Source organism: Callionymus lyra, chromosome 15 (genome assembly GCF_982586985.1).
Source record: "Callionymus lyra chromosome 15, fCalLyr1.hap1.1, whole genome shotgun sequence".
Taxonomy (NCBI): Eukaryota; Metazoa; Chordata; class Actinopteri; order Syngnathiformes; family Callionymidae; genus Callionymus; species Callionymus lyra.
This window is the reverse complement of record NC_141832.1, coordinates 21,286,875-21,311,572: the sequence shown is the minus strand read 5'-3', so window position 1 is coordinate 21,311,572 and position 24,698 is coordinate 21,286,875. Positions and strand designations below refer to the sequence as shown.

The 24,698-nt window shown below is 39.2% G+C and overlaps 1 protein-coding gene across 12 annotated transcripts in view; it reads left to right on the top strand.

Moving 5' to 3' along the window:
• The window catches only part of arhgap23a (Rho GTPase activating protein 23a), an 81,505-nt gene extending 57,877 nt beyond the window's left edge, over positions 1-23,628 (top strand). For 6 of the 12 annotated variants that reach the window (XM_087808622.1, XM_087808617.1, XM_087808618.1 and 3 more), the window contains exons 7-24: positions 2,595-4,149; positions 7,808-7,963; positions 8,999-9,110; positions 9,585-9,624; positions 10,169-10,306; positions 11,235-11,543; positions 11,613-11,674; positions 12,975-13,093; positions 13,449-13,567; positions 14,398-14,550; positions 14,636-14,714; positions 15,370-15,443; positions 15,538-15,627; positions 15,930-16,055; positions 16,138-16,179; positions 17,004-17,097; positions 19,618-19,649; positions 19,725-23,628. In XM_087808622.1, the coding sequence (XP_087664748.1) occupies positions 2,595-4,149; positions 7,808-7,963; positions 8,999-9,110; positions 9,585-9,624; positions 10,169-10,306; positions 11,235-11,543; positions 11,613-11,674; positions 12,975-13,093; positions 13,449-13,567; positions 14,398-14,550; positions 14,636-14,714; positions 15,370-15,443; positions 15,538-15,627; positions 15,930-16,055; positions 16,138-16,179; positions 17,004-17,097; positions 19,618-19,649; positions 19,725-21,041 (4,617 nt within the window). In that variant the 3' untranslated portion in view covers positions 21,042-23,628. Of the gene's footprint in view, positions 1-1,345; positions 1,535-2,594; positions 4,150-7,807; positions 7,964-8,998; positions 9,111-9,584; positions 9,625-10,168; positions 10,307-11,234; positions 11,544-11,612; positions 11,675-12,974; positions 13,094-13,448; positions 13,568-14,397; positions 14,551-14,635; positions 14,715-15,369; positions 15,444-15,537; positions 15,628-15,929; positions 16,056-16,137; positions 16,180-17,003; positions 17,098-17,694; positions 17,720-19,617; positions 19,650-19,724 lie in introns of those variants that run through there. The other 6 variants (XM_087808625.1, XM_087808624.1, XM_087808616.1 and 3 more) reach the window with 6 other exon arrangements.
• The last annotated feature ends 1,070 nt before the right edge of the window (positions 23,629-24,698 follow it).

Genomic DNA, 24,698 nt, shown 5'->3' with positions numbered 1-24,698 from the left:
TGTCTACGGACTGACTCAGTGGCCGACGGCTGTGTGTTTACGTTACAACATGTTCATTAGAAAAAAAAGCCAACACGACCTGCAGAGCTTCATTCTGGATCTATTTTTGAAGCTTCGTCAAGACATTTTTAATAACTTTTACAGTAAATGTTTTTGTTCTTTAAAAAAAATGGCTAAAAGCAAAGCTAGCTTTACTGCGGTTTCATCTAGTTTTCAACAGACTCTTAAAAAGAACAGGAAAAAAACTAAACCATACTAATCGATCAGCATGAATACTTGAAAAGAAGTAGACCTTAAAGGTGGGGTAGGTGTCCTTCAACAGGTGCATTTATGCATACATATTTTCCGCACTTTACGGCACAATGTGCAAATTATAGTCCCGAGAATATCTATACTTGGTTATACAGTTGAGCTCTGTAACCATGACAGTCAACATTTTTGCTCTTTTATAAAGTTCACAGAGGGGACACAAATGACCCCTGACTTTGATTGACATATCATATTTCAATCGCTTTAAATCAGAGGTGTCAAACTCGATCATTTCAAACTCATATCAAGTGTTCGGGCCAGACTTCATTTATACTTATCGACTGAATAAAACAGTAAATAAAAGATTGAATAAAACGTGCTGTCGGTCTTTGAGTGTAAATAAGTTACAACAATTATACTCTTTATAGAGTATAATCGTTGTAACTTGTAATCTCGCTTATAACTCTTTATACAACAAGACATACTTTGTGTTTTGGCCTTCAAGCACAAACTTCCTGTCCTGAGTTTGACACTTTAATACAACTATTAGACAGTGTTTTTACAAAACTGTGTCTAAATTGTTTATTTTTTATTTTACAAGCATGCAGGGTGTGAAGAGGATTTTAAGCAATAAAGTAAAAGTGCAGAGGAGACCTTTAATATCTATTAATAAAAGCAAAACAAAAAAACTTAAACCTGGCGTAGAAAAAGGTCAAGAATGCAAAAAGGTCAGATCTTGGTTTCCACTGTGCTTTTCCTTCCATGAAGCGATGGAATGCTTTACTTCTCTGCCTGAAGAACCCTCAGTAGGCATCGTAGCGATGGTGTTTGAATCGTGAGAGTCACTCACTGTTGTGTGGGAACATTCCATTTAAGGACTTGCATTCCCTTCCTGCAAACGTCAGTCTCTGCTTGAGAAAGTCAGATGTACAGAAAGAAATAAGATAGAATGTAGATTCTCGAGCGAGTCCGGATGAAGCATTAATGAGCACTAGACATGCACTTGTCCGTGTTGACGCTCCTCCTTAACTGCTGCGCCTGTATCTGCTGCATTCCATGCATGACATCAGCTTGAGTCGTACCTCCTTCCACTCGCTCAGGGTGGAGTGAGGCGGCGAGTGCGTTTGAAAGATCGTCAGAGAGAAAAAGTTATAGCACAAATTATGGGATACATCTGAAGGAGGTACGAACCTTTTCCCAATGGAATAATGAAGAAGGAGCATCACTGAGGGATTTAACGTTTGCTTTGGTCTGCCCGGTCACACCGACAGACTTTGAATAAAAGGTAAACAAGCATTTTTTAGTCGTGTTAAGTCTTGTTTAATATTCCTTATTGTGAGTCATTGTGTTCCTCGCTGGTTAGCTTTAGCTCAGGCAGGCGTGAGGCTCACTCCTGATCTGGTGAAGTTGTTTTCGTACGTACTCCAAATTTAACTGAATTCCCAGCAGTAGGGAACATCCTTCATTTGGGTATTCACACTAGACGGTCCTGTGTGGCCGTGGCATTTGCTCAAGGCAGCCTATTCTGTTTGTGTTGAGCTACGAGGCCTTGAGGGAAAACTGTTGCAACGGTGCCGTGTCTCTTTAAGGAGTGTTGTGTTGCACAGGCAGGTAACACCTTTCATCTGAAGTTAAATACTTTTTCATTTGAATTTTTATTATGAATAATGTCTACAGAAGTGAGATCCAGAAAATTGTAAAATACATTTATGATCAAAGAGGTCTTGAACGCTTCATCATTCTGTCATAGGAAGTTTAAAACTCAAAACTGAAGGTATGATTAAAAAACAGAAAAGAAACCCTGAAAATAAGAATGTTTTCAGATTCTAAATTAAATTAAAAAGTGGTAAAAACATGACCTTAATCTTTTTTTAAAGTGTCAATTTTATTGGACTACTTTCAAAAAATATAATTATATTATAAAAAATAATGAAGTGATTAAAACAAAGCACTAATGATTATCTTTATTCTTCAATCATTTGGGAAATTGAATATATGTTTGTCGTACTAAAATCGGCTGATCTGATCAACCATCCTGATTATAGATAGATTGAATATATATATTTTAACAAGAGACAATAATATATATACTTTTATTTTAATGCTTTCATTATGATGATGATGTTATGTTTAGGACTGAGTTTTGAAATGGTATAATATATTTTTATTCTTGTTTTTTCAATACATTCAGCTTCTATTGCACATTTCCAAAAACACAAATGTAGGTTGAAGTGTCAGCAAAAGTAAAGCTACACACTGAAAAAACACATTTTTGCATTATATTTTCTATTTTTAAAAAGAATTCATATAAGAATACACTGAAAACGATGTCTTCTCTTTCTCAGGCCTACTCCCAGGATGCCTACCTGAGTGGGAACGAACCATTCTCTGGGGGAGCTCAGAACCTCCCTGCACCCCCTCCCCTTTGTTATCCTCGGACTAAGACCACATCACCATCCGGGGCTCCCCAGTCGGGTCCTATGGGCCAGAACCAACTGGATAACTGGAGTCGCTGGCCCGGTTCTTCTAGTCCTTCGTCCCCCCTGGACAACCGCTCAACTGTTGGAAGCCCTGCCAGTTGGCAGGAAGGTCGCTCCGGAGAGCCAGGTGGTGTGGGTCACAGCAGCCCCGCCCACCGAACAGAGGAGATCCAGTATGGCATGACTAGCCAGCAGCCTCAGGGACAGACCAGGGGGCGCTCTTATTCATCCTCTTCCTCGTCGGGTCCTTTATCAAGCCCTCTGCAAGTCCACTACCCCACAAACCATCACTCTGGCAGCTCCACACGGAAGACCAGCTCAGCCTGGACTAGCCCCCCATTGCCCCAGATGAGCCACAATCGGACAGAGCGCTGCCAACAGGCACTTTCAGACTGGTACTACAGCCAGGTGCCTGAGCGCCCAGGAAGGAACAACATACAAAGTCGTCATCGCAGCTACTCTCAGGATCGACTTAGTGAATCACGGCGGCAGCGGCAGCAGTCCGGAGGATGGCCGCACAGTGCCTCACAGGACACTCTGCTGATCCTACAGCAGTCTGGGCCACATGGAGAACCCTATTGGTCCTATGGAGATTGGGAAGAGGGGGGTGAAAGGGGAAAGGGTTCCTCCAACTACACTCGAACTCGTTCCGAAAACCTGCTCGCCCAGTATGATCACCATGGTCGCTCGCTGGAGATGTTGGACCGAGCAACTGGAATTGTTTCTCCTCGATTTGAGAGGCCTACTTGGAACCAAGCTCCAAAACCGCCTCCAAGAACTGTTACATACCAAAGGGATGGGGGGCATTTCACTGCTTCGCAACCGAGGCCAGTGCCTCAACACCCTCAGACACATTCTAAACCCCAACCCCAGCAGCAGACGGCTCCCCAGAACAGGCGTCTTCCTGAAGGGCAAAGCATGGACGACCAGCCAGTTGGCTACCGTAGCTATAGCCCGTCTTTTTACCGAAAGACAGGTCGTATTATGCAGCAAGCTCAATCTTTCCGAGATCCTTCATATTCTGGTCCACATCTAAACTGGAATCCTGCGCCTAAAACTAGTCCCCCCGAGAGCACGCCGTCACCTCTTTCTGCCTCGTCATTGACACCAGAATCCCAGGACAGAGTGTATAGACCTACGAATCATGAGAGGGAACGAGGGCAATTGGAGTCTGAGGTGGTGGCTCAGACCCAAGAGGTTGTGCTGAGGCAAAAGCCCCCCACAGGACGGAGGAATGCCTATGGCATGAGGCACCCACTCTATGCATTACCCATAGATGGGCTGGAGAATTTTTCTACGGATCCTCTAGAGTCTACCTCCGTTCCTGGATCCACTGGGGATGCAACCCCCCAAAAACCAAATGGCAATCTTGTGCCACTAACCATGGAAGATGATTCCCTTGCCTCCATCCCTTTCATAGGTAAGTCCCAGGAAGCCATCTTTCAGATCAAAACAGTGTCTTTTCTTATTTTCTTTACCTCTTGTTGCCTCTGTAATCTTTTATCATGTTCTTGATGTCCCTACATTCACCTATTTGAAGGGTAAGGGAGGGTGTTGTTTGAACTACTTAGGTTTCTTAGGCTAAGATGACCTGTGGAGTCCAGTGGAGAAGGTGTTTGTCAGATTATTGGGAATCTTTTTTCTGACCACCCAGACAGTCAAATGCCCACCTTTAATTTCAAATCAGCTGTCTGAAGTCTGAATCCTAATTCTAAAGCGACCTTCATGGTCTTTCCGTGCTGCCTCCATGTTGTGGAAGCAGTCGTAGACAGTGATCGGCGTCTTCCCTCAGAGCCCGAACAATAGCGGTATTGAGCAGAGAGTGGAGATTCTGTGCCCCTAGCTTAAGATTTGCTGCACGAACCTTGTGTGAAGCAATGCTGCTGTAAATGGGCCACATCCTGTTTCATATGTTTTGGGTGCATCTGGACACCAGAAAAACATGCCAGCCCTTTATGCTATGCAGCTTCCCAACATTGTGGGAAACAAAAAAAGTACTTCATTATGACACTACGGTTAATGTTAGTGGACTTAAAATTGTGTGTAACTCACCAAAGTAGTCTTGAGACGTGAACTTTTGTTAGGTGTGTATTATTTGCTCTGGACCAATTTGATAAAACATCTTAACCTCTTGATACACAACATGATTTTGTCTTGTAGATTATTCCCTTTTTACTAGAGACAACACAGACAATTTTGGGCAGAATGTTATTCTTTACCTGACATTCATCCTTAAAGACTAAAATAGTGTGGGTATTATCCTTAAATATGTGTTGATGTTTGAAAAAAAGAGCGTCCTCCCTCTGAAAAGCACAAAAATATAATCCTAGTATGAACATGCAGGTCTCAGGAGCTGTTACAGAACATATTTTGCATCAGATGTAAAGCTTCGAAGCTACATTAGGAACACTTTACATACTAAAACAATGCTTCACATTACCTTATGGATTCACTTGCAAAATGCTACACATATTTCTGCTCTATTAACATTGGTACATTTTAGTTTTTAGTTTTTACAAACGCTTCGATTACTTAATTGAAGTCCAATCCTTAACACGTTAGCACTTCAGCTATGCTAGTAAGCTATCAGAAGTTAGCATTTTAGCAGAAAACAAAACTGTTGTTCCTGATAAACATATTAATTTGGCCTGGTCTCATCAATTAAAGATGTTAAAAAGATTATCTGTTTAGATTTACTTTGTCACTCCAAATTGGTCTTCTGTCTGGCCACGAAGCGAGAACTCGAGCCTGGTCTGTGGGCAGAAACCAGCCCAGTTTCAGTTTGCTGCCATTAAAACGAGTCTGGACCTGCAGCGGCGGCGGCGGCTGGTTTTTAGTCAGTCAGGTGAAGTCAAGAATGTGTTCTGACTCACAAACACGCAGCGAGAAAGAGATGCCTGCCGGCGCACTCGGCGGTTGATGTTGTTTTTTTTTTTCATTCTTTAAATGATAAACTCTGGTTTTAATAGCAGGAGCGACTCTTGTGGCTCCGGATCTACGAGTAAACTGACCATAAGCGGCTTCTGTGTGTGTTTGGATTGTGTTGTTCAGGTCGTACCAGTCCATCTACACACTCCACTTTGCTTTTAAAAGGAGACAAGCCGCGACTTGACTGACACGTAGCTGCCCTCACAACTCCAACATGTTTACAAAATCTGAATATGACGTTTCAATTAAATTTCAAGAATATCTGTTATATTATTTATTGTGAAGATCAGTGGGCAGAACAGAAGATACTATTTCCATTTACATACAAATATATACGTGAAATCAACCGATATCAAGTTTTATTGACCCTCATAACGTAGATCATACATTTTAACAGTAATTGTGTAAAAGAAATTCATAAAATAAGTATATTTAACTTTACAACTACCAAACATAAAGTGATAATGAGTAGTATTTGAAGTATTTGAACTTACATATTGTAAAACAACAAAACGCTCAAAATTAATTCAATTACAATGTTATACTAAGTGATTGAAACATTAAAACTTTTTAATATTTTAAACATTAACCAAACCTAAAAAAATATTAATTATAATTTATCATTAGCATCATATTACTTCAATGTAACCTGTAAAATAACATAAAATAATTTAACATCTTTAATGTTAATAACATCAATATAGATGTCCTATATTGATGTTATTATTAACTATTTGTTACTTAGAATTTATTATTTTACTTCATCTGCTTCACAATCACAAGTTTTTCTGTCAAGTGAAATTGACATTATAGTAATGTATAAATGGAAGAATGTGAATGAATGAATATTTGTTTAAGAAGTACCATTAACAGTTACTGCAAGTATACGTTAGAATAAGTCATACAAAGTTTGTTATAAAGAGCTGGTGATAGTCCAGAGAGTGAGAGTCACTTGTCAGGATCTGATCCGTCTCAGACTCACTCAGTTAATGACAACTTTTGTTAAAACCACAAACAGGCAGATTCTTCCTTCAGGAGGCCGTCTGGGTTCAGAAAATGAATGTCTTTGTCGGGAAAAAATAGTTGAGCCGAGATATTATGAGGATCCATGTGTTTCAAGTTGACTGTGAAGCTTCCACAGAAACTTTTATTTCCTCTTCTTCAAGTGTCCTCAGACACACTTTCACAGTTTTTTTTTTTATTGAGTTTGATCTTTAATTTAACGCTGGAGCTGAGCGTAAATGATGACACAGTGGAATGTGGGGTCACTTTTTGGTTCAGTGAAGGTCATTTATTCCCGATAAAATCTTTGGTTTTATTAACAAACGCTGCGAGTGTTTGCATTAATACACTGATCATCTGTATCATCATGACCATGGTGAGCTCTTATGTATAACAATTCAGTTCGGTTTTATCAGCATTTGTTATATAATCAAACTAAAATAATAAGTTCAGTGGAAAGTTTATTGGTTGAAGTTAACATTTTAAATGTTTTTTCAAGCATTACATTTAATAGAATTCAATAGAATGAATAATAGGTTGAAATTTATTTTAATTGAATTATTATTATTTTATTTTTTTAAATCCAATTTTATCAAAATAAGCATTATTTTTTACACGTCCCTTTGATATTTTATTTTCGATTGAAAAAAATAATTTTCTAATTTAAATATTCTTTCAGATTATAGGGTTTTTAATTCAGCATAAAAATGTTACATTAGTTCCAACATTTCTGTCATATAATACTCTTTTTTTCCTGCAATTGTTAAAACTTTTTTTTTTATTTCAAAGTCAAAATAATAAATTGAATTGTTCAATATAGAAGTTTGATTTTATTAAATTATAAGTCAAATAATTAAATGCTTAAAAATCAACAATATTTTAATACTATAATCAAAGTTTGCTCAAAATTTGAAATGTTAAATTCAACCTCAACATTATATAGCACTGATTTACGTCCATTGAGATTTTATAAATCACCAAACGTCTAATAATATTTTATCTTCACGACATTTAATGGTCATAATGTTATTGATTCATTTTAAAAGTATGACAGTAACTCATCTCTGCCTCCATCGACGTCCTGGTTCCTCTTCCTCCTCCTAACCCTTAACCCCGTCTCCCTCCTCCTCCCCCCGTCCCTCCCACAGATGAGCCGACCAGTCCCAGCGCCGACTTGCGCGCCCGCCATGTGCCGGCGTCCTCCGTGGTCTCCAGCGGCATGAACTCGGCGCCCCCCGTGGTCACCAGCCCCGCCTCCCCCACCTTCACCTTCCCCATCAATAGGCTTTTCTCCCATGACTGCAGTGAGTCTCCCCCTCCTCCCCGCCGCTCGCTCGCATGCAGAGACGTCGAAGTGTTTTTGAAGATTTATTATTTGAGGGGTCGACAAAAGCTGTGAACCGGTTTGTCACGTCGTTTATTATCAGTCAAATGAGGCTTAAAAACATAGATATTGATCAATAAAATCTCCATAGAAGCAGTTTAATGAATCCACGTGCAGAATTACACAAATTATTTATTAAGATTCGACACAATATCATCTTTTATTAATGCTGTTTTACAATAGAATTGGAGGCCAATGTTGGATAGTATTGACAAGCTGCGATAAATACATTTACTCAGGGGCCGTAGTTAGGGGCCGTCAAGCCGAGATAAAGGAGAAAAGAGTCAAAATATGATGGATTTTTTTTTTTTTTACTAAAAAAAAAAAAGTGGGGAATATGATCAACATAAAATAGATAGATGGATAGATGTGTGCCAATTAAATATTTATAAACCTTTCATGAGAAAATAAACTGATATAAAATAACTTTTCTTTAAATAAATATGATTTAATATTTACTCAAAATATTTGGATTAGCAAGAAATATTTTTACTTAAAGGAATTCCTTATCATCAGAGGTTTTACTTAGAGTTAATTTCTATAATTAATACCAAATAATGTCTGGGTCAGTCAAAAATAGTCATACTACTTCCTATAAATTGTTTTTTTGTGCATCATGAATGGTTTTTCTTAAAATATTTGGTGTATTTTGCATGCTGAAGCTGTGAAACTGCCTCTCGTCGTTCAACATAGTGCACTTTACTTAAGAATTGATCCTTGTTTGCACATTTGTTTCAATAAAACCCATGATTTTAATCCACCTGCATGCCAGTCCTATCATCTAACCACCCTCACCCTCTCACCCCCGCCTCCCTGCCTGTCTCCCCCTCAATCCAACACCTCGATGCATCTGGTGATTGGCATTTCATCAACATTCTTTTCTTTTTGTTTTTGTTTTCTTTTTCTTTCTATTTCTTTCCTACCGCCATCTCTCCGCTCACCCGTGGCGGAGCAGGCAGTATTAAATCCAGTCGCCGTTCCTCCTATCTTCTAGCCATCACCTCGGAGCGCTCCAAGTCCTGCGACGAGGGCCTCAACACCTTCAAGGAGGAGGGACGAGTCTTCTCGTGAGTAGACGCGCTTTATTTGTGGCTGTGAATCATGTTGCTGGTAACATTATCAGAACCTAAAACCATTTATTTGGACTACATTTATGAGGCAGGAAAAGCTTTTAATATTACTGTCTAACGAAGCCCCACGTGTTCAATCTTGGAGCGCCCTCTGCTGGACACTGTTTTCCCATTTAAATTAATTAACGTTTGACCTCGATTTTACTTTTCTGTCTACACAAACTATATTATTATGAAATAGAACTCATTTTTAAAAGTGCTATTTTTTTTTTACACTCAATTTTACTTTTTTTAACTTCCACACACATTATATTATTAGGAAATAAAATTCATTTTTATTTAACCATTTTTTGTGGGGGAAAAAAATGTAAAAGAAACAATGATTGAGTAAATGACTTTAAATGTAAATATTATGAATATTGTTATTTCTATCGGATATTTTGATATCTAAAACTTTTGTTTTCTTCACAGGAGGTTACCAAAGAGAGTCAAGAGCTTCTTTACAGATGGGGTGAGTTGAGGAAATTGACCTTTAATTCTTCAGTAACTAAGTAATAATGCATATATATACTTTATTTCACGGTGATACATTCATATTTCTAGCAGCATCCGTTTTCAATGTGAACTAGGGATAAAAAACAAAAACAATAAAGTCTTGAGTAAAAAAATACTGCAATACAATCTAAAATACTACAAAAATACTGTACAAATATATAAGTAAAATGTAAAAAGAAAGATAAATACAATAAAAACAAAATCTATAATATAAAATATTATGACTATATGTTCATAATGTTTTAAAAATTCAACACTTTTACTTTAGCGAAATTGCATTTGCAAATGTGTTTTTTCGGTTTATAGTTTCTTTTTCTAACTTTAATACACAATTAAAGTAAAAAGTACATATTTTGATATGCGTCAAAAGTTGTACAGAGACTTTCAATAATAGTAAAGCTAAAGTAAAAATAAATAAATAATGTAAATGTTTAGTAAGGTAAGAAAACTTGTCGACCACCTGTGAAGTTTTGATCTGGACTGTGAACTCGTTCCCTCAGTCTCTGGACAACATCGGCTCAGCAGAAGAGGTTCGGTCGAAGCGACACTCCACCTCCGAGCTGGGAAACATCATCTACAGCGACGTGCTGCGAGAAGGATGGTTGCACTACAAACAGATCCTCACAGAGAAGGGCAAGGTGAGCGCACGTCCAGCCGGTTCACTGATATGAAATAACTGCATTATTGTTAGAAAAGAAAAGCTATAAACATAATATAATGAAACAATAAATAACATTAATCATGTGATGAGACACTTTTATTTTAGATTTCATTTTTTGCTTTGCTCTGAAATTGAGTGGAAATGGTAAAAGTAACGATAATTTTTCTCATTAATTTAGTAATATTTTTGTTGATTCTTCTATTTATTAGAACAGACATGTGCAAAGTAGTCCCCAGGGGCCACTTGCGACCCTCTGACTATATTAATTCGTATCCCATCATGTCATAAAATTGAAAAATTGAAAATGATCATCTATAGATATTTCTGATGGAAAAAAACGTATCTAAGTAATTTAAAATCATTGTTTTCAGGCCTTTTTTTTTTTTCTTTTTTAGGTCTAGGAAATAGATTTCTATTTTAAAAATCATTTTCTTAGTTACACAACATATTTAAAACGAATTATTGCACAATCAAAAAGCTTATTTAGATGTATTTTATGATGTCAAGGAATAGCTACATTGTAATCTTTTACTTATTTTGTTAAAAATAAAAAAAATAAAAATATTAAATGAAATAATATTTTTTTTGTCTTAATAATCTTTAGTTTAAATTAATCAGAAATGATATTATACACAATCAAGTAACATCTTAAGCTTATTTTATAATGTCCTATTTATCTTAATTTTAAATTTACTTTTTTAACATCAAATAAAAGCAATTTTTATTCGTCCCTTATTTTGGCTTGACCGCCCCTTAGACGAGTCACAGTGTGGCCCCTGAGATAATCTAATACCCCCCTGTATAAAAAGGCTAAATTAGCGTCTGATGCTTAAAATAAAGACTCATGAGTTTGCGGTTCCTCTTCTATATCTTGCTTAACTTTTATTTTTTCCGATCTCCTGCAGAAGGTGGGGAGTGGCATGCGTCCGTGGAAGCGGGTCTTTTCGGTGCTGCGCTCCCACTCGCTCTTCCTCTACAAGGACAAGAGGGAGGCGGTGCTGCGAGGGGCCACCATCGGCGGCGGCGCCGAGGACGAGCAGCCCATCAGCGTCCGCGGCTGCCTGGTGGACATCGCCTACAGCGAGACCAAACGCAAGCACGCGCTCCGGCTGACCACGCAGGACTTCTGCGAGTACCTGCTGCAGGCCGAGGACCGGGACGACATGCTGGACTGGATCAAGGTGTTCAGGGAGAACAGCAAGACGGACAGTGAGGTGAGTCGTCACACCTGTGAAGGTGCAGAAGAGTCAACTCTTAATGGTGTTGGTTTGTTTTTCCTGCAGGAGCTCGGCTTCACCCGACAGGCTCTGATCAACAAGAAACTCAACGATTACAGGAAACAGAGGTGAGACAGAATCATAAACTTTTAGTTTATATATTTAAATCTTTTTTTCTTTGTTAGCATGAAGGAAGAGATCAGTGGATGAAGTAGCAACATTTTCAGTGTCCACTAGATGGCACTCTTTGCTGTGTAAACTTTGAATTAGAGCAACTATTTATATCAGATGAAGTGAAGCTCATGCGCCAAATAAATGCAGCGCTCATGAGGTCAGAATAGAACTGATCTGCTTAGAACACGTTATTAATAAATTATAACTTACTATTTATTATTTATCATCCTGTAAATACAATAGAGTTAGTTTTGTACTTTTTTTCAATTCTTTCTTCTTCCTTTTGGTGTATATTTCTTGATATAATTCCAGTGAATATTGAGATAATATTTCCCAAAAAGTTATATTATATATATTTTAAATTATTTATTTAAAAAAAAAAACTTTACTCATTTCCTTAGGGTCGCCACTCACAGCAGTCACAGTTAATAATATTGCACCCGAGGAAATGGAATTCCCCATCCCTGCTTTAAATTAAACATCACATCTATTTTAGGATAAGAGCGCCATCTACTGCGCTAAACAAGTATGACACATAGACCCTTGGCTCATCAAGCTTTTTTTTTTTTCATTTTATCTCTATTTCAAAGGTAAAACCCTGAGATGGCGAATACATCTGCCAAGAAGCTCATAACTTTATAAAACACATTCACATTTTCTCAGGGGCCACTTTATGTGCTGTCACTGTTGTGAGGGGCCGACACTAAGGATGGTGCCGTAAAAAAAATGTCAATAGTACCAACAAAAAACAATGTATTAACCTTTTTTTTAAAAACAGACATAAAATAATTTCGTAAATATGGTGCAAAACTGACTTTTGAGGGGAAAGAATAATCACCAAAAAGACAAGGAATAAAATGTACAAAAGAAAGATCTTGAGCTGGTTCAATAATAAATACAAAGCTGACACTGTGAGGAACAATAGCCGGTATGATTCAAGAATAATGAAATCATGAAAATTTTATTTTAGTGCTGTTTTGGGTTTTTTCATCAAAATGTATCCTCTGTTCCTTTTTAACATCAATGTTTACTGGTATTTCCACCAAAAAAATACAACTTTTCTTTTTACATACCATCATTCAATCATTCCAAACATTTTCTAAAGGTTATTGAATCAATCAAACAGAAGAACAAAAAAGTCAATAACTAAAGCAATAACTTTTCTAGAATAAGCCAGAATAAGTAAGAATAAATGGCCAGTATGATGAAGGAAAGTGTCTCTGTTGACTAATACTTCTCTGCTTCCTCTTGCAGTCCGACGGGAAGTAAACCCGACTCGTCTCCTCGACTGCCTCGCATGAAGCCTCCGTTCCTCATGGCCAAGGCAGAGAACGCTCTGGGGGCCCCACGGTCCCCTAAACCAGACAACAAAGGTAAGAGAAACACAACGATCAGCAAATATGTTTTTCATATAAATGAGAAGAACAAGCTCAGACTCAAGTACATCTTCTCTGTTTAGAAATTTTAGAAATAAAAATTAAAACGTTTAGACACATTGATTGTAATTTTTCAGTTAAAGTTATTAATGCATCTTATTTAATATTTTCCTCAGACAACAAGCACCTTAACATTAAATACACATGTTTATTTACATTCAATTATACATTTTTATTCTTAGATGAAAGATAAACACACATTTAATGAGTTTCTCCTTTTATCTCTGATATCGTTGAACACTATAATTCCGGTCAAAAGAGATGTTGTGACGTCTCGTTGCCTTCATTGCAGATGACAGTGGACCCCCGAAGTCTCCGTGGGGCATCAACATCATGAAGAAAACAAAGAAGGCGGGGCCAAAAGCTTTCGGTGTGAGGTTGGAGGAATGTCAGCCAGGGATCAATAACAAGGTAAGTCAGTTACACATGAACATGAATATAAAATAATACATGACAAATCATTACACGTTCGGTTTTGACTTTTAAGGTTAAAATTTCACACAAAAAGGAGGAAGAGAAATAAATGTTCAAGGGCTCAAGGAAAATATATACAAATAGAAAATAATTAATGAAAATCATTTATACTTTAATACCTGTTGTGTCATATTTTTTAAACCACAATTGTGTTGCTTGTTTGTGTATTTAAATGGAATGTTGCACTTAAAATAAAGTGATATTTAGAAAATACTGACTAATAAATGCAAAATAACAATGAATACAGTGATTATAGTATTACTTTGTGACCTTCTCTCAGTACAATTATGGGGCTTTAGTGTGTTTTCATGTGAGTTACGATGAACACTTAGTTAAAAATGTTAAGTGCAATACAAATAAAATAAAATATATGATTATTGTTATAAGAGTGAGAGTATCCCTGGCAGTGTATGTTAATTCATAGAGTTCTTGGCTCCAGGAATGAACAAGTTTATAGTTAGTTTTTTAAAATTCTGTATACAAGTTTTTTTTTGGAAACTATTGCCAAAGTCTATGTTTAACTTCAGAATCTTACATTAAAGTGGACATCAGGGAAACATTTCTGTTTATTCAGTCAAAGTAACAGTGATGTGTTTGCGGTCCTGACATTATCTCGACTTGCAGTCTGCACAGAAATGTGCGATTTTCCATCCTCGTCGACCTTGTTATGAAACTTGTTTGTTGTGTAACTACCATCTTATCCTTACCTGTGATATTAGTGAGAAACTTCTTCATCAAACGAGTGATTTTCCTTCTTTCCTCCTCAGTTCATCCCTCTGATCGTGGAGATCTGCTGTGGTCTGGTAGAGGAGATGGGTTTGGAGTACACGGGGATCTACCGTGTCCCGGGTAACAACGCCATGGTGTCCCTGCTGCAGGATCAGCTCAACAAGGGGATGGACATCAACCCTACGGAGGAAGTAGGTCGCAGCATGAGATGACTTGACGCGGAAAAGTTGAAGGAGCCTTTTACGAACACCTTGTTGTTTTTTTTGCTGTCAACAGAAATGGCAGGACCTTAATGTTGTCAGCAGTTTACTCAAGTCTTTCTTCAGGAAACTCCCGGAGCCAGTATTCACCAATGGTAGGTTTTGAGACACAAAGATTTAGTTGTATTTAATAGGGTTGTTTTTTTTAAGATTATATTTTTTATTTAAACAGATTTAAAACAGCAAACATTAAGACATAACAATCCTTAATAAGAGGTACCATATCTTAGCTAATGCTCATTTATTTACATCTTAAAATCTTTTTTAAAAATTGTAAAATGCAAAATACTTATTGCATAGTACTTTTTCCCCACCAGGGGGCGTCATCGAGCACCGTGTGGCTGTGCCATTGTCGGAATTTCTTAGAAAATCTTAAATAAAAAAAAATCACCGAGTGGTTGATTATTGATTATTATTATTGAAAACTAATGAGAGGGTGTTTATGGGAAACACGTTTCCATGGTAACAACTTCAAGTCCCGACTCAGGCTCAACCTCTGGTTCCAGTGTTTGGAGAGGCCTGAAGAATTAGCTCTAAAAAGAGTATTTTGGTTAAAAGAAAATGTTTTCAGTTTAAATGGTTTCCCCATAAATATGTCAGAGGTCAAATTAAAGTCTTCAATCTGATCACTGTAGCCACTTTCTAAGTAATGGAAAGCAGGCCGCCAACACTACCATCCGACTTCTCAGAAACATTTGTGCAACATTTGAAAACCAAAACAGATAACAGGATATTTCTCTGATTTTACAGACAAATACAACGACTTCATAGAAGCCAACAGGATGGACGATGCATCAGAACGACTGAAGACCATGAAGAAGCTGGTACGTCTGTCAGCTTTTCTTTCTTTTTTTTTGAAAGAAAAAATGACTATGGATTATTGAATTAAACCTTGAATCATGTCCTCCTTTTGTGCAGATCCGAGACCTGCCAGATTATTACTACCACACCCTGAAGTTCTTGGTTTGTCACTTGAAGACTGTAGCAGACAACTCTGATAAAAACAAGGTTTGTGCGAGAACATCATTGACAAGCACTACTCTTATTTATAGAAAGAGTTCCTAAACCGAGAAAATATATATTTAACAAGTCATTCCTGACAAAAAAGGAGTTTTTTAATAAAGATATTTACAGGTTGAATAAAATGGAGTCATAGAAGTAATTTAAAAATATTTTAAATGCGTTGATTGTTCATTAAATACTCTATTATTATATTCTACTGATATTGTCCATATAAAACATCAGAGAAACATTATATGGATTCATTTATGGCAGCAGCCGTTTTGATAAATCCAGTTGTGCATCTCTAGATGGAGCCTCGTAACTTGGCTCTGGTGTTCGGGCCGACCCTGGTGCGCACCTCGGAGGACAACATGAAAGACATGGTCACGCACATGCCTGACCGCTACAAGATAGTGGAGACGCTCGTCCAGCATGTGAGTCAAACAATAAGGACAATAAAAATCTAAACCTGCCGTTCGGTTTATCATTTTGTGAATGTGATCTCGCCTCTTGCAGTGCCTGTGGTTCTTCAGCGAGGAGCCGGACAAGGACGAGAAGGTGGGTTTCGCTCGTGGATCACTGATTCAGAGTCTTTCATTCTCACTGTTATCGATTCATATATCTAGAAAAGCTTTAACCCTTGTGTGATCTCAGGGTCAAAGGTGACCCGAAGGCACAGGGACAAATGTGTTTGTGGTATGCCTTGTGTTGTCTCTGGGTCAAGGTGAACGACCTCCACCACTGCACATGTATTAATGGAAGCATGGGAGGTTTAATCTTGACCCAGAGACAACACAAGGGATACCATAAACACATTTGTTTTTTGGGGGCGTTTCAGGGGTCACCTTGACCCTGAGAGAACACAAAGGTTTAAAATAAAGATACCTGCATTAAAATCAATAAAAAGTTTAACGTTGGTTGATTGGAAAAAAGGAACTTAGAAATTAAACTAGTCCACTCTGAGTGAAAGTATTTTTAGTTATCAAATATCAGATATAATCTAGCGACCCTAAAACTATTTTTAAACTAGAGCCACTTGAAATCTGATAGTATTACATTATTACATATTGCGTATATGTTGTTTTTTAAAAGAAAAAAAAAAAAAAAAGATTAACTCTTCGATTTCTTCTCCCGATATCATCTTACATTCCAGACAAAGATAAACACAAGTTAAATGTGTCACGTAACATTTAGCAGACCCTTTGAAGAACTTTTAAAATCCCAATCTGGGATTTGACCCAGCAACCTTCTACACCATTAACATAGTTGCTAGCCAGCAAACGTACCTGTTCAGATCTGACGTTGCTCATTAGATATCCACATTGTTTTATCGTACGATGAGTTAAATGGTACACGTTGTAAACGTGTCAATGCCTCCACAGACACCGGTGGACACAGAAGACCTCCAGCCCGCCCCCAACATCGACCACCTGCTGTCCAACATCGGGAGGACGGGACTGATCGGTGAGGCGTCCGGTGAGTGTACTGGCGTGTGCTCACGTTGTTTACATGGACGGCATCAACACTAAGATTCTAAATAAATCAATAAATCATAAAGATAACTCCTGCTTACCATCAGAGTTTTGCTGTTCATGTAAACGTCTCTCTGTTCACTTGACATGCTGCGTTCTGTTTTGACTGACAGGACACTTTAATCACATTGATAGATGTTTAACAACAGAGTAAATATTGGCTTTAAATTCAATCCTATTTTATTTAGAGTATAAAATGATTCCGGTTTAAATAACAAATCTGAGAGGATCCCCATGAGGGTAAAATTCCTCTAAACAGGCAGAAACCTCAAGCAGAACCAGAATTGGTGTGTACTTTGGAGAAGGATATAAATAGCGAGAGAAAAGGTTGATTCATAATAAAACTAGTTTTGGCATCAAATACCTGGAAGCTGTTCAAAGCAGGAATGTCCTACTTCTCGTCCAAACTAGAACGCAGCATTGAAAAAAACGTCTTGTGTGTTTCAGCTTTTCTAGACTTTTCTTAAAAACATTTCGGATTCTCTCCATGTTGCTCATCTTTCACTCTTTCTCTGTGCGTTTCTGCGTTTCCTTCTCTCAGCCGAGCCTGTGGAGCAGCCACTGCGGTAGGATGGGATCTTCCCTGGCTATACGTGTTTGTGGTTTTGTGTGTGTTAGTGTGTGTGTGTGTGTGTGTGTGTGTGTGTGTGTGTGATTATCATACTGTGATGGAGTGCTGTCTCTCCTGCTCAACCTCGAGCCTCCCTCAGTCTCAGTGTCACTGTCACTGAGAGACAGCTCCCCCTGCTGTTGGTCTTGGTGCACTTCACCCACCTTACTTATAGCACAAAAGCTGAAACGAAATTATTTAATATAAGGTAAGGTAAGGTAAAACTTTATTGTTTTACTTTGTTTTTTTCCAATAGCCAATACATACAGCCATTTTTTATAAAAAATAAAAAAATAAATCAAAATAAAATAAGAACAAGGACATAAAGAGACTAAAAAAATAATAAAACAGAAAGTTATAGGTATGACCATTATCTTCTCAACAAATAAAACATTTCAAAAAGTATTAATTTTACAAACCAAATGTACCTTAGCTCAAGAAAAAAAATGTACCAAATGTAGTGTACGCCTTCTAACACTAGATGGCGCCATTAAATTTGATTCACAGCCAATACAGTGACGTAATCTTCCAATGGACTTCCTCAGAGGGGAAAATAAATGATAAAAACAAATATTTTCTGTGGTTTACTTCCTCACTTACTAATCCCTTCAGTTCATCTCACCCCCTGATGTCGGGTCAGCTCGTGGTCAAATGGTGACGTGACCCTTCAGCCTGGTCATGGTGACACAGTGATGAAATATTGTGCTGCTTTCTTTCAGGTTGGCTTCATGGCTAAGAGATTATTATCTCCATCACTGAGTGAGTGAACTGTAGGGCGGCAGCAGTTTTGGGGGAAAACAGTAAAAAAAAAAGGGCCTTGATGGACGTGGTTGACGCCCCTGATTCTCTTTAACACCACACACTTGTTTGATCGTGCCTCTGAGTCTGCGTGTATGTGGGTGAACACTGTCTGCTTTACTTCATTTTTCATTCTGGCACTGATAGATAACCATCCATGTGTCGGTGACATCACGGCTGTGTCGTCGTTTCCTGTCTTCTGTTCATTCTGTTGAAGCTCTTGATGATTATTTGAAGGAGATGAACTGTTTTGTTGATGTCGTTTTCATCTTCGCTGACACAGCTGCTGCACTACAAGTTGTTTATTTGTGGTCATTGCTAGCCAGGGTAGCTCGAGCCCTAACCACATGACATCTTCTCAGACCCTAATTTCACGAGGCCCCCTACTGGTTTACCTTCTAATAGCTTCTGAGTAACTACCTCCTTCTCCTGACCTGTGGGTTGATATTGTTTGTTTATAGAAATATCTTTTCTTTACACATACACCAACAACAACAAAAAAATTAGAGTGATACAAAAGAAAATTTGAGATACATCATTGTACATCATTTTTATTTATATGTCAAATATGGCAAACATTTGCTAACTTTTCCATGTTTAGCTGGCTATGCTATATGTAGTTGTTTTGGTTTTGGTGTTCTAATTTCTTTTTTTTTCTTCCGCCAATATTTGCCGCACTCCACTTATCACCACACGGCACCACCACAGGGGGGCGTGTGAATCGCACTCCAAGACAACTCCCAAATGGACCAAATCCCTAGTTATACCTGTATAACCATGGTTCTATGAATGCAGGCTCTGCCCTCTAAAGCTGTCGCTGTGGGTTATGACGAGGCAGAAGGTAACCCTTAGTGAAAGCATTTAAAGGGTAAAGCAAGCATGAAGTAGAACTGATAAGGAGGTTGGTCAGTAGATGGTACCAGTTTGGGATCCAACTTTGGTCCCATCTATAACCACAGCAGTGCAGCATCTGTTTTGGTCCCTTTGTACTGTCTCATGTCTTTCCTCTGTGTCGGTCAATGTTCCGTTTCTAAAGTGTTTGTGTTCTGTCATCAGACTCAACCAACAGTGATTCAGCCAAATCCAAGGTAACAGCAACTCGTAATTCTCTTTTTTTTCCACTCAAATCAGGGTTTCATCCCTTAATGTTTGATGTCTCCCAGGGGTCATGGGGGTCAAAGAAAGACCTGACAGCCAAGGACTTCCTGACTCTGTCCATCATGTCGGCTGTGACGGGCCGCAAACGCAGGAAACGCCACAACGGGCGGCGAGTGGGCAGCAGCACCGACGACGACTCGGAGCATGAGCCGCTTAAACCCGTACAGGCGGGAGCAGAGGAGGAAGAAGAGGAAGAGGAAGAGGAGTCTCCGGTCAGAGACACAGCACCGCGGGCAGAAGGAGAGGAGGATGATGATGAAGAGGAAGATGAGGATGAGGAAATCATAGAGAAAGTAGAAGAGGAAGTCAGAGTGAATCCCAGTTGTAAGGAGGAGGTCACCGGACAGGCAGTGGTGCTGCTCCCTGATGAGGACGGACGGGGGAAAGTGAAGGCGCCAGTGTGGAGGGCTCCGGAAGACGCTCGCTCGATCGTCTCCGGGTACTCCACACTGTCCACGTTGGGGCGGAGTCTGGGCTCGGAAGGGCGAGGCGATGACGCTGACGACGAGCACAGCGAGCTGGTGAGCGAGACAGACAATGAGAGTGGATTCGCGTCGCGCTCCCTCACACAGGAGCGGCCCGAGAAACACCCCGCAGCACCGGAGAGCACCCCGGCATCAAGCTTCATCTACACCCACTACAAACCCCCCATTCTTTCATCCACCAACCTCCTGGTCACACCGGACCCTGGTGAGAGGAGCGAAGGAGGCGCTCGGTCCACCACGCCCTCGTCCTCCTCCTCGGCCTCTCACAGACTTCACTCTCGTCCCTCCTTCAACTCACACAAGCTGATCCAGTGCGACACTCTGGCCAGGAAGAAGCTGAAGGGAGAGAAGGCCAAAGCTCGATCCCTTGACCTGCTGGAGCTATCAGGTACCGCTCAGAGCGCCGAGTCGGAGGCTAGGAGGGACCCATCCCGGACCAACCCGTCCTCCTGCAGCAGCCAGGAGAACCTCCGCCTGGGCAGAATTCGACCCGCCGGTGAGGCCGCATCCTTCACCCCGATCGGTCAGGGCAGCAGGGCGCCGAAGGACCCGGTGAGAACGCGGTTGCTCGGCTCCGCCGACGACCTGCGTAGCGTAGGACTGAGAAAGCCACTGTCACCGGAGACGCGGCGGAAGAGACGAGCATGGCGAAGACACACCGTGGTGGCCTCCCCGACAGAGACGAACGATAAAAGACCACCGTTGACGCTCGCCGAGTTCCCTCTGTCTCCCATCACTCAAAACCAGGAGAAAACGACTGGGCTGCCTCGGGAGGCAGAGGGTCCAGATCCGGGAGCACGTCAAGCGCCGCCCTCTAGATTCCACCAGTACCTTTGAGCTGCAGGTCAGTAGACTTGTCTGATCTATTGCCAGGCGCAATGGACCTAAAGCAGCTGTTGCGCAAGCTCAGCTCACACAGCAGGGGGGCGCTCTCCCGTTGCCAAAGCCTTGTGTCCTTTTCGTGTGCTTTTATAGAACACACTCAGACCTCATTAAGTATCACTCCCTGCTCCTTAACAGATCTTTCCCGAGGTTCTAACCAATGGTGCTTTCTTCACTTGACATAAACACTGAGCGGAACATATCCAGGTTCGGCCCAGCAGGAAGGCTTTACTTAGGAAATCTTCATGAAAACCAAGAGCCAAAAAAGTAACCTAGACCTCGTTCAGTCACTGATGTGCATTCAAGACGAAAGTGAACTTAGTCTCCACTTTTTTTAAAAACCCACGTGAAGCAGAGGGTCGAGATTTTAGACAAAGAGGTGCTAGCATAAGGCTAGCTCATTTTCATCGACTATTTTTTATTCCAAAATCGTTTTTAATGTGATTCATCTTTTTCTTAACTAGATACTTTTTTATCTGACTCGACGACTGGACCTTAAAGTTCAAAAACACACATTACATTTTACAAAAGGTTTGAATTAAAAGCGAGTCGGGAGTTCACCATCGTCTTGAATCCTCATTCGTCACCGAGCGAAGCTAGCGCAGATGCTAAGTCAAGGTGGAGTCGTAGCTTAAGTGGGCGTCGTCACATTTCATGACGCTAACAATAAAACAAGACTAAAAAGGTTGATATGGTCCAATTGTTCGTCTTCTATCAGTCATGTCAGTCTTCCAGGCCAATCTCACTGTCCTACGGTTTACACACACACTTGTCTCTCTCTCTCGTTGTTTAAATAGTCTGTGTTGAGTGTTTCGATGTCTTCGTGGTTTAATAATTTTTGTAACATTTGTACAAAGCCTTGTTAAGTTAACCTTGTAAATATGTTTTTTAAGTTCCTTTTTTTATGGTTTACATAAGTGCTTCTACGCTTGTTTCTTTTCAAGATGCTACTTGAAATGTTTCCCTTAATATATTTTATGTTTGTTTTATATTCAATATATTATATATATAAATATATATAAATATATTTTGTATTAAAATTCGAAAAAAAAGGTATGTTTATTGTGATGACGGTCGAAGGTTCCTCTTTGTCTACGGCGCTCAGGACGACGCAGGACTGGAGGTGAAACGGTCAGAAATGATAACAATAAATGAGGATAATAAAGGATTTTGCCGAAGCGTATTGAAAAGTAACCGGATAATAGTTGGCAGCTATCAATTGGGAGACACCCATAAATCATTAAAGGACCAATGTGGACCTGAGTCCAACCTGGGTCCATCTAGTGTCCACCCAGAACTGATCCGTTTTTAATGGTCTTTGGAAGCTCATGCTTTTACTATGTAATCTCGATACAAGTTAACCAAGGAACAAATCAATTGGATTTATTTTTGATTTTCTAAAACTCACACAAAAATGCATTGTAAAAATGGGTTAGGAAGCGTTGAAGCCAAAACCAATAGAAACAAGGTCACCAAACTTGGCCATGTTCACGTTAACAAACCAACAACAGAAGGATTACTCCAGACACTGCAACCATTTCAAAACTTAAAATGTCAAGATCAAGATTAAGATTGCCTAATCCTTATGAACAAGATTTCTATACAGAGTTACTTTCATAAAGTAAGTATTCTGCCTCATATTCAAAATGTGTCTATTGTGTTTGAGTAAATACGCTTCGTTAAAATTCAAGTAGTTCCTTCGGCACCGTAATGTCCGACCTCATTAAGTGTTCTCATTATTATGGTTATCAGCAGCTGTTGCTGGACTGAAAGACGCAAATCTATGGTAAAAAAAAAACAACAACAACAAAAAAAACTGTTTATTTATCACCGCAATGAGGTCACGACTTCTATGGTACATTGGCGATATTGCCTGAAAACACAGAGCCAAGAACCCTAATTTCTTGTTTTTACCTCAAGATTTTCTTTTTTTCGACAAGTGCCTGATTTCTGTTTTCTGTCGTGTGGTGCCATGTACTCCAGTGGTCTTTCTTACCCACCATATATATATATATATATATATATGTATATATATATGTATATATATATACAAATATATATGCCCCAAAGATTTGTACATGACACAAAGTGTTTGTGGCAGAAGCACAAGCCAAGGACACGTCTATGCACTCTCTCTCTCTCTCTCTCTCTCTCTCTCTCTCTCTCTCTCTCTCTCTCTCTCTCTGCCTTCCATCATCCACAGTGACTACTGATGCTGCTACGAGACCAGAGACCACCACCCTCTCTGAATATGGTACCGCCACCTGACACAAGCCTGAGCGAGCTCTTCCCACGACCACTTCTGACTTCTCATTTCGTGTCTAAATGTGATGTTAAAAATGTTGTATCTCAAGACCTTGTTTTTTTTTTTGTACATACTCTCTTTAAATGTAACATATTGTGTACATTTGGATTTTTTTTTTGACTAATATGACTGGACTTTTGAAAAGTTTGTCCGCCTGAAAAAAAAAGAAAAGCATTTCCCCCTCATGGCTGCGTGCTTTAAAGCAAGTTTATGTGATGTAAATAAACAGAAATATGTTTAAAACTTGTGTGAACATTGCTGGACGACTGGATCATTGTGACGTGTTTTTGTTTGAGTGGTTGACACGCCCCCTTGTGGTGCGCGGGTTATCTCTCTATTTCAATCGTATAATAAGAGATAAGACTTAGAAAAATACAATACAATATTTAAAAACAACATTTGTCCCTAAATAAAATATTATTTGTTTTTCTTACGCTTATATTGACCCATTTAATACTCAATATTTATCTTTTCATGATAATTTAACCGAATTTCCCCTCGCGGGACAAATAAAGGATTCTGATTCTGATAATTTACGTTGGGCCTTTCTGCGTAAATCTAGCCAATCACAGAAGGCCCCACGACATATTAACCAATCAGAAGCAACAAAAGGCGGGTCTATCTGTTATTACAGCATAACATACAACAACATACAGTAACTTAACATTTTAATACAAATACAGCGCTTACGTCATAATGCTAGCAAGCTAACTATCGCTCGGGATTCTTCACTCTAGGGCCACATTTAAATCTGGAGAGTTCTCGCTAAACTTTACGGTAACTTCCCCCCAGTAGGTAGAAAATAAACTTTCGGCTTTCAAAATAAGAGCATGGAATCAGCTGCGTCTGACAGGTTTATGAAGCTATACATCAATATTCATCCACAATCGATGACTGACATAGATCTAGAGGATGTAGACAAACATCCCAAACAATAACACAACAAGTCAATATAGACTTATTGAGACATTCATTAAATCATTTCTTTTTATGATTTATGTTATAACTGGCATGGAGGTGAGGACACCAGTCTAATAAAATCATAGACATTTTACTAAAGACCATGCGTGTGCGTGTGTGTGCATGTGTGTGTGAAGAACGCTATTATGAAATAACCAGTAGTCATTTGAATAAGTAGCTCTTTTGGGTTAATATACTTGTAAATCTGACACTAAAGGAGTCAGTGCCTCACCAGACATGACCGCACCTCACTGACGGTATTTTTTTTACTTTTCACCTCATTAAACACTGAGATAGATCGTTTTTGTTTGTAATGAAAATATATTTCTACAGAAAAGTCAAACGTA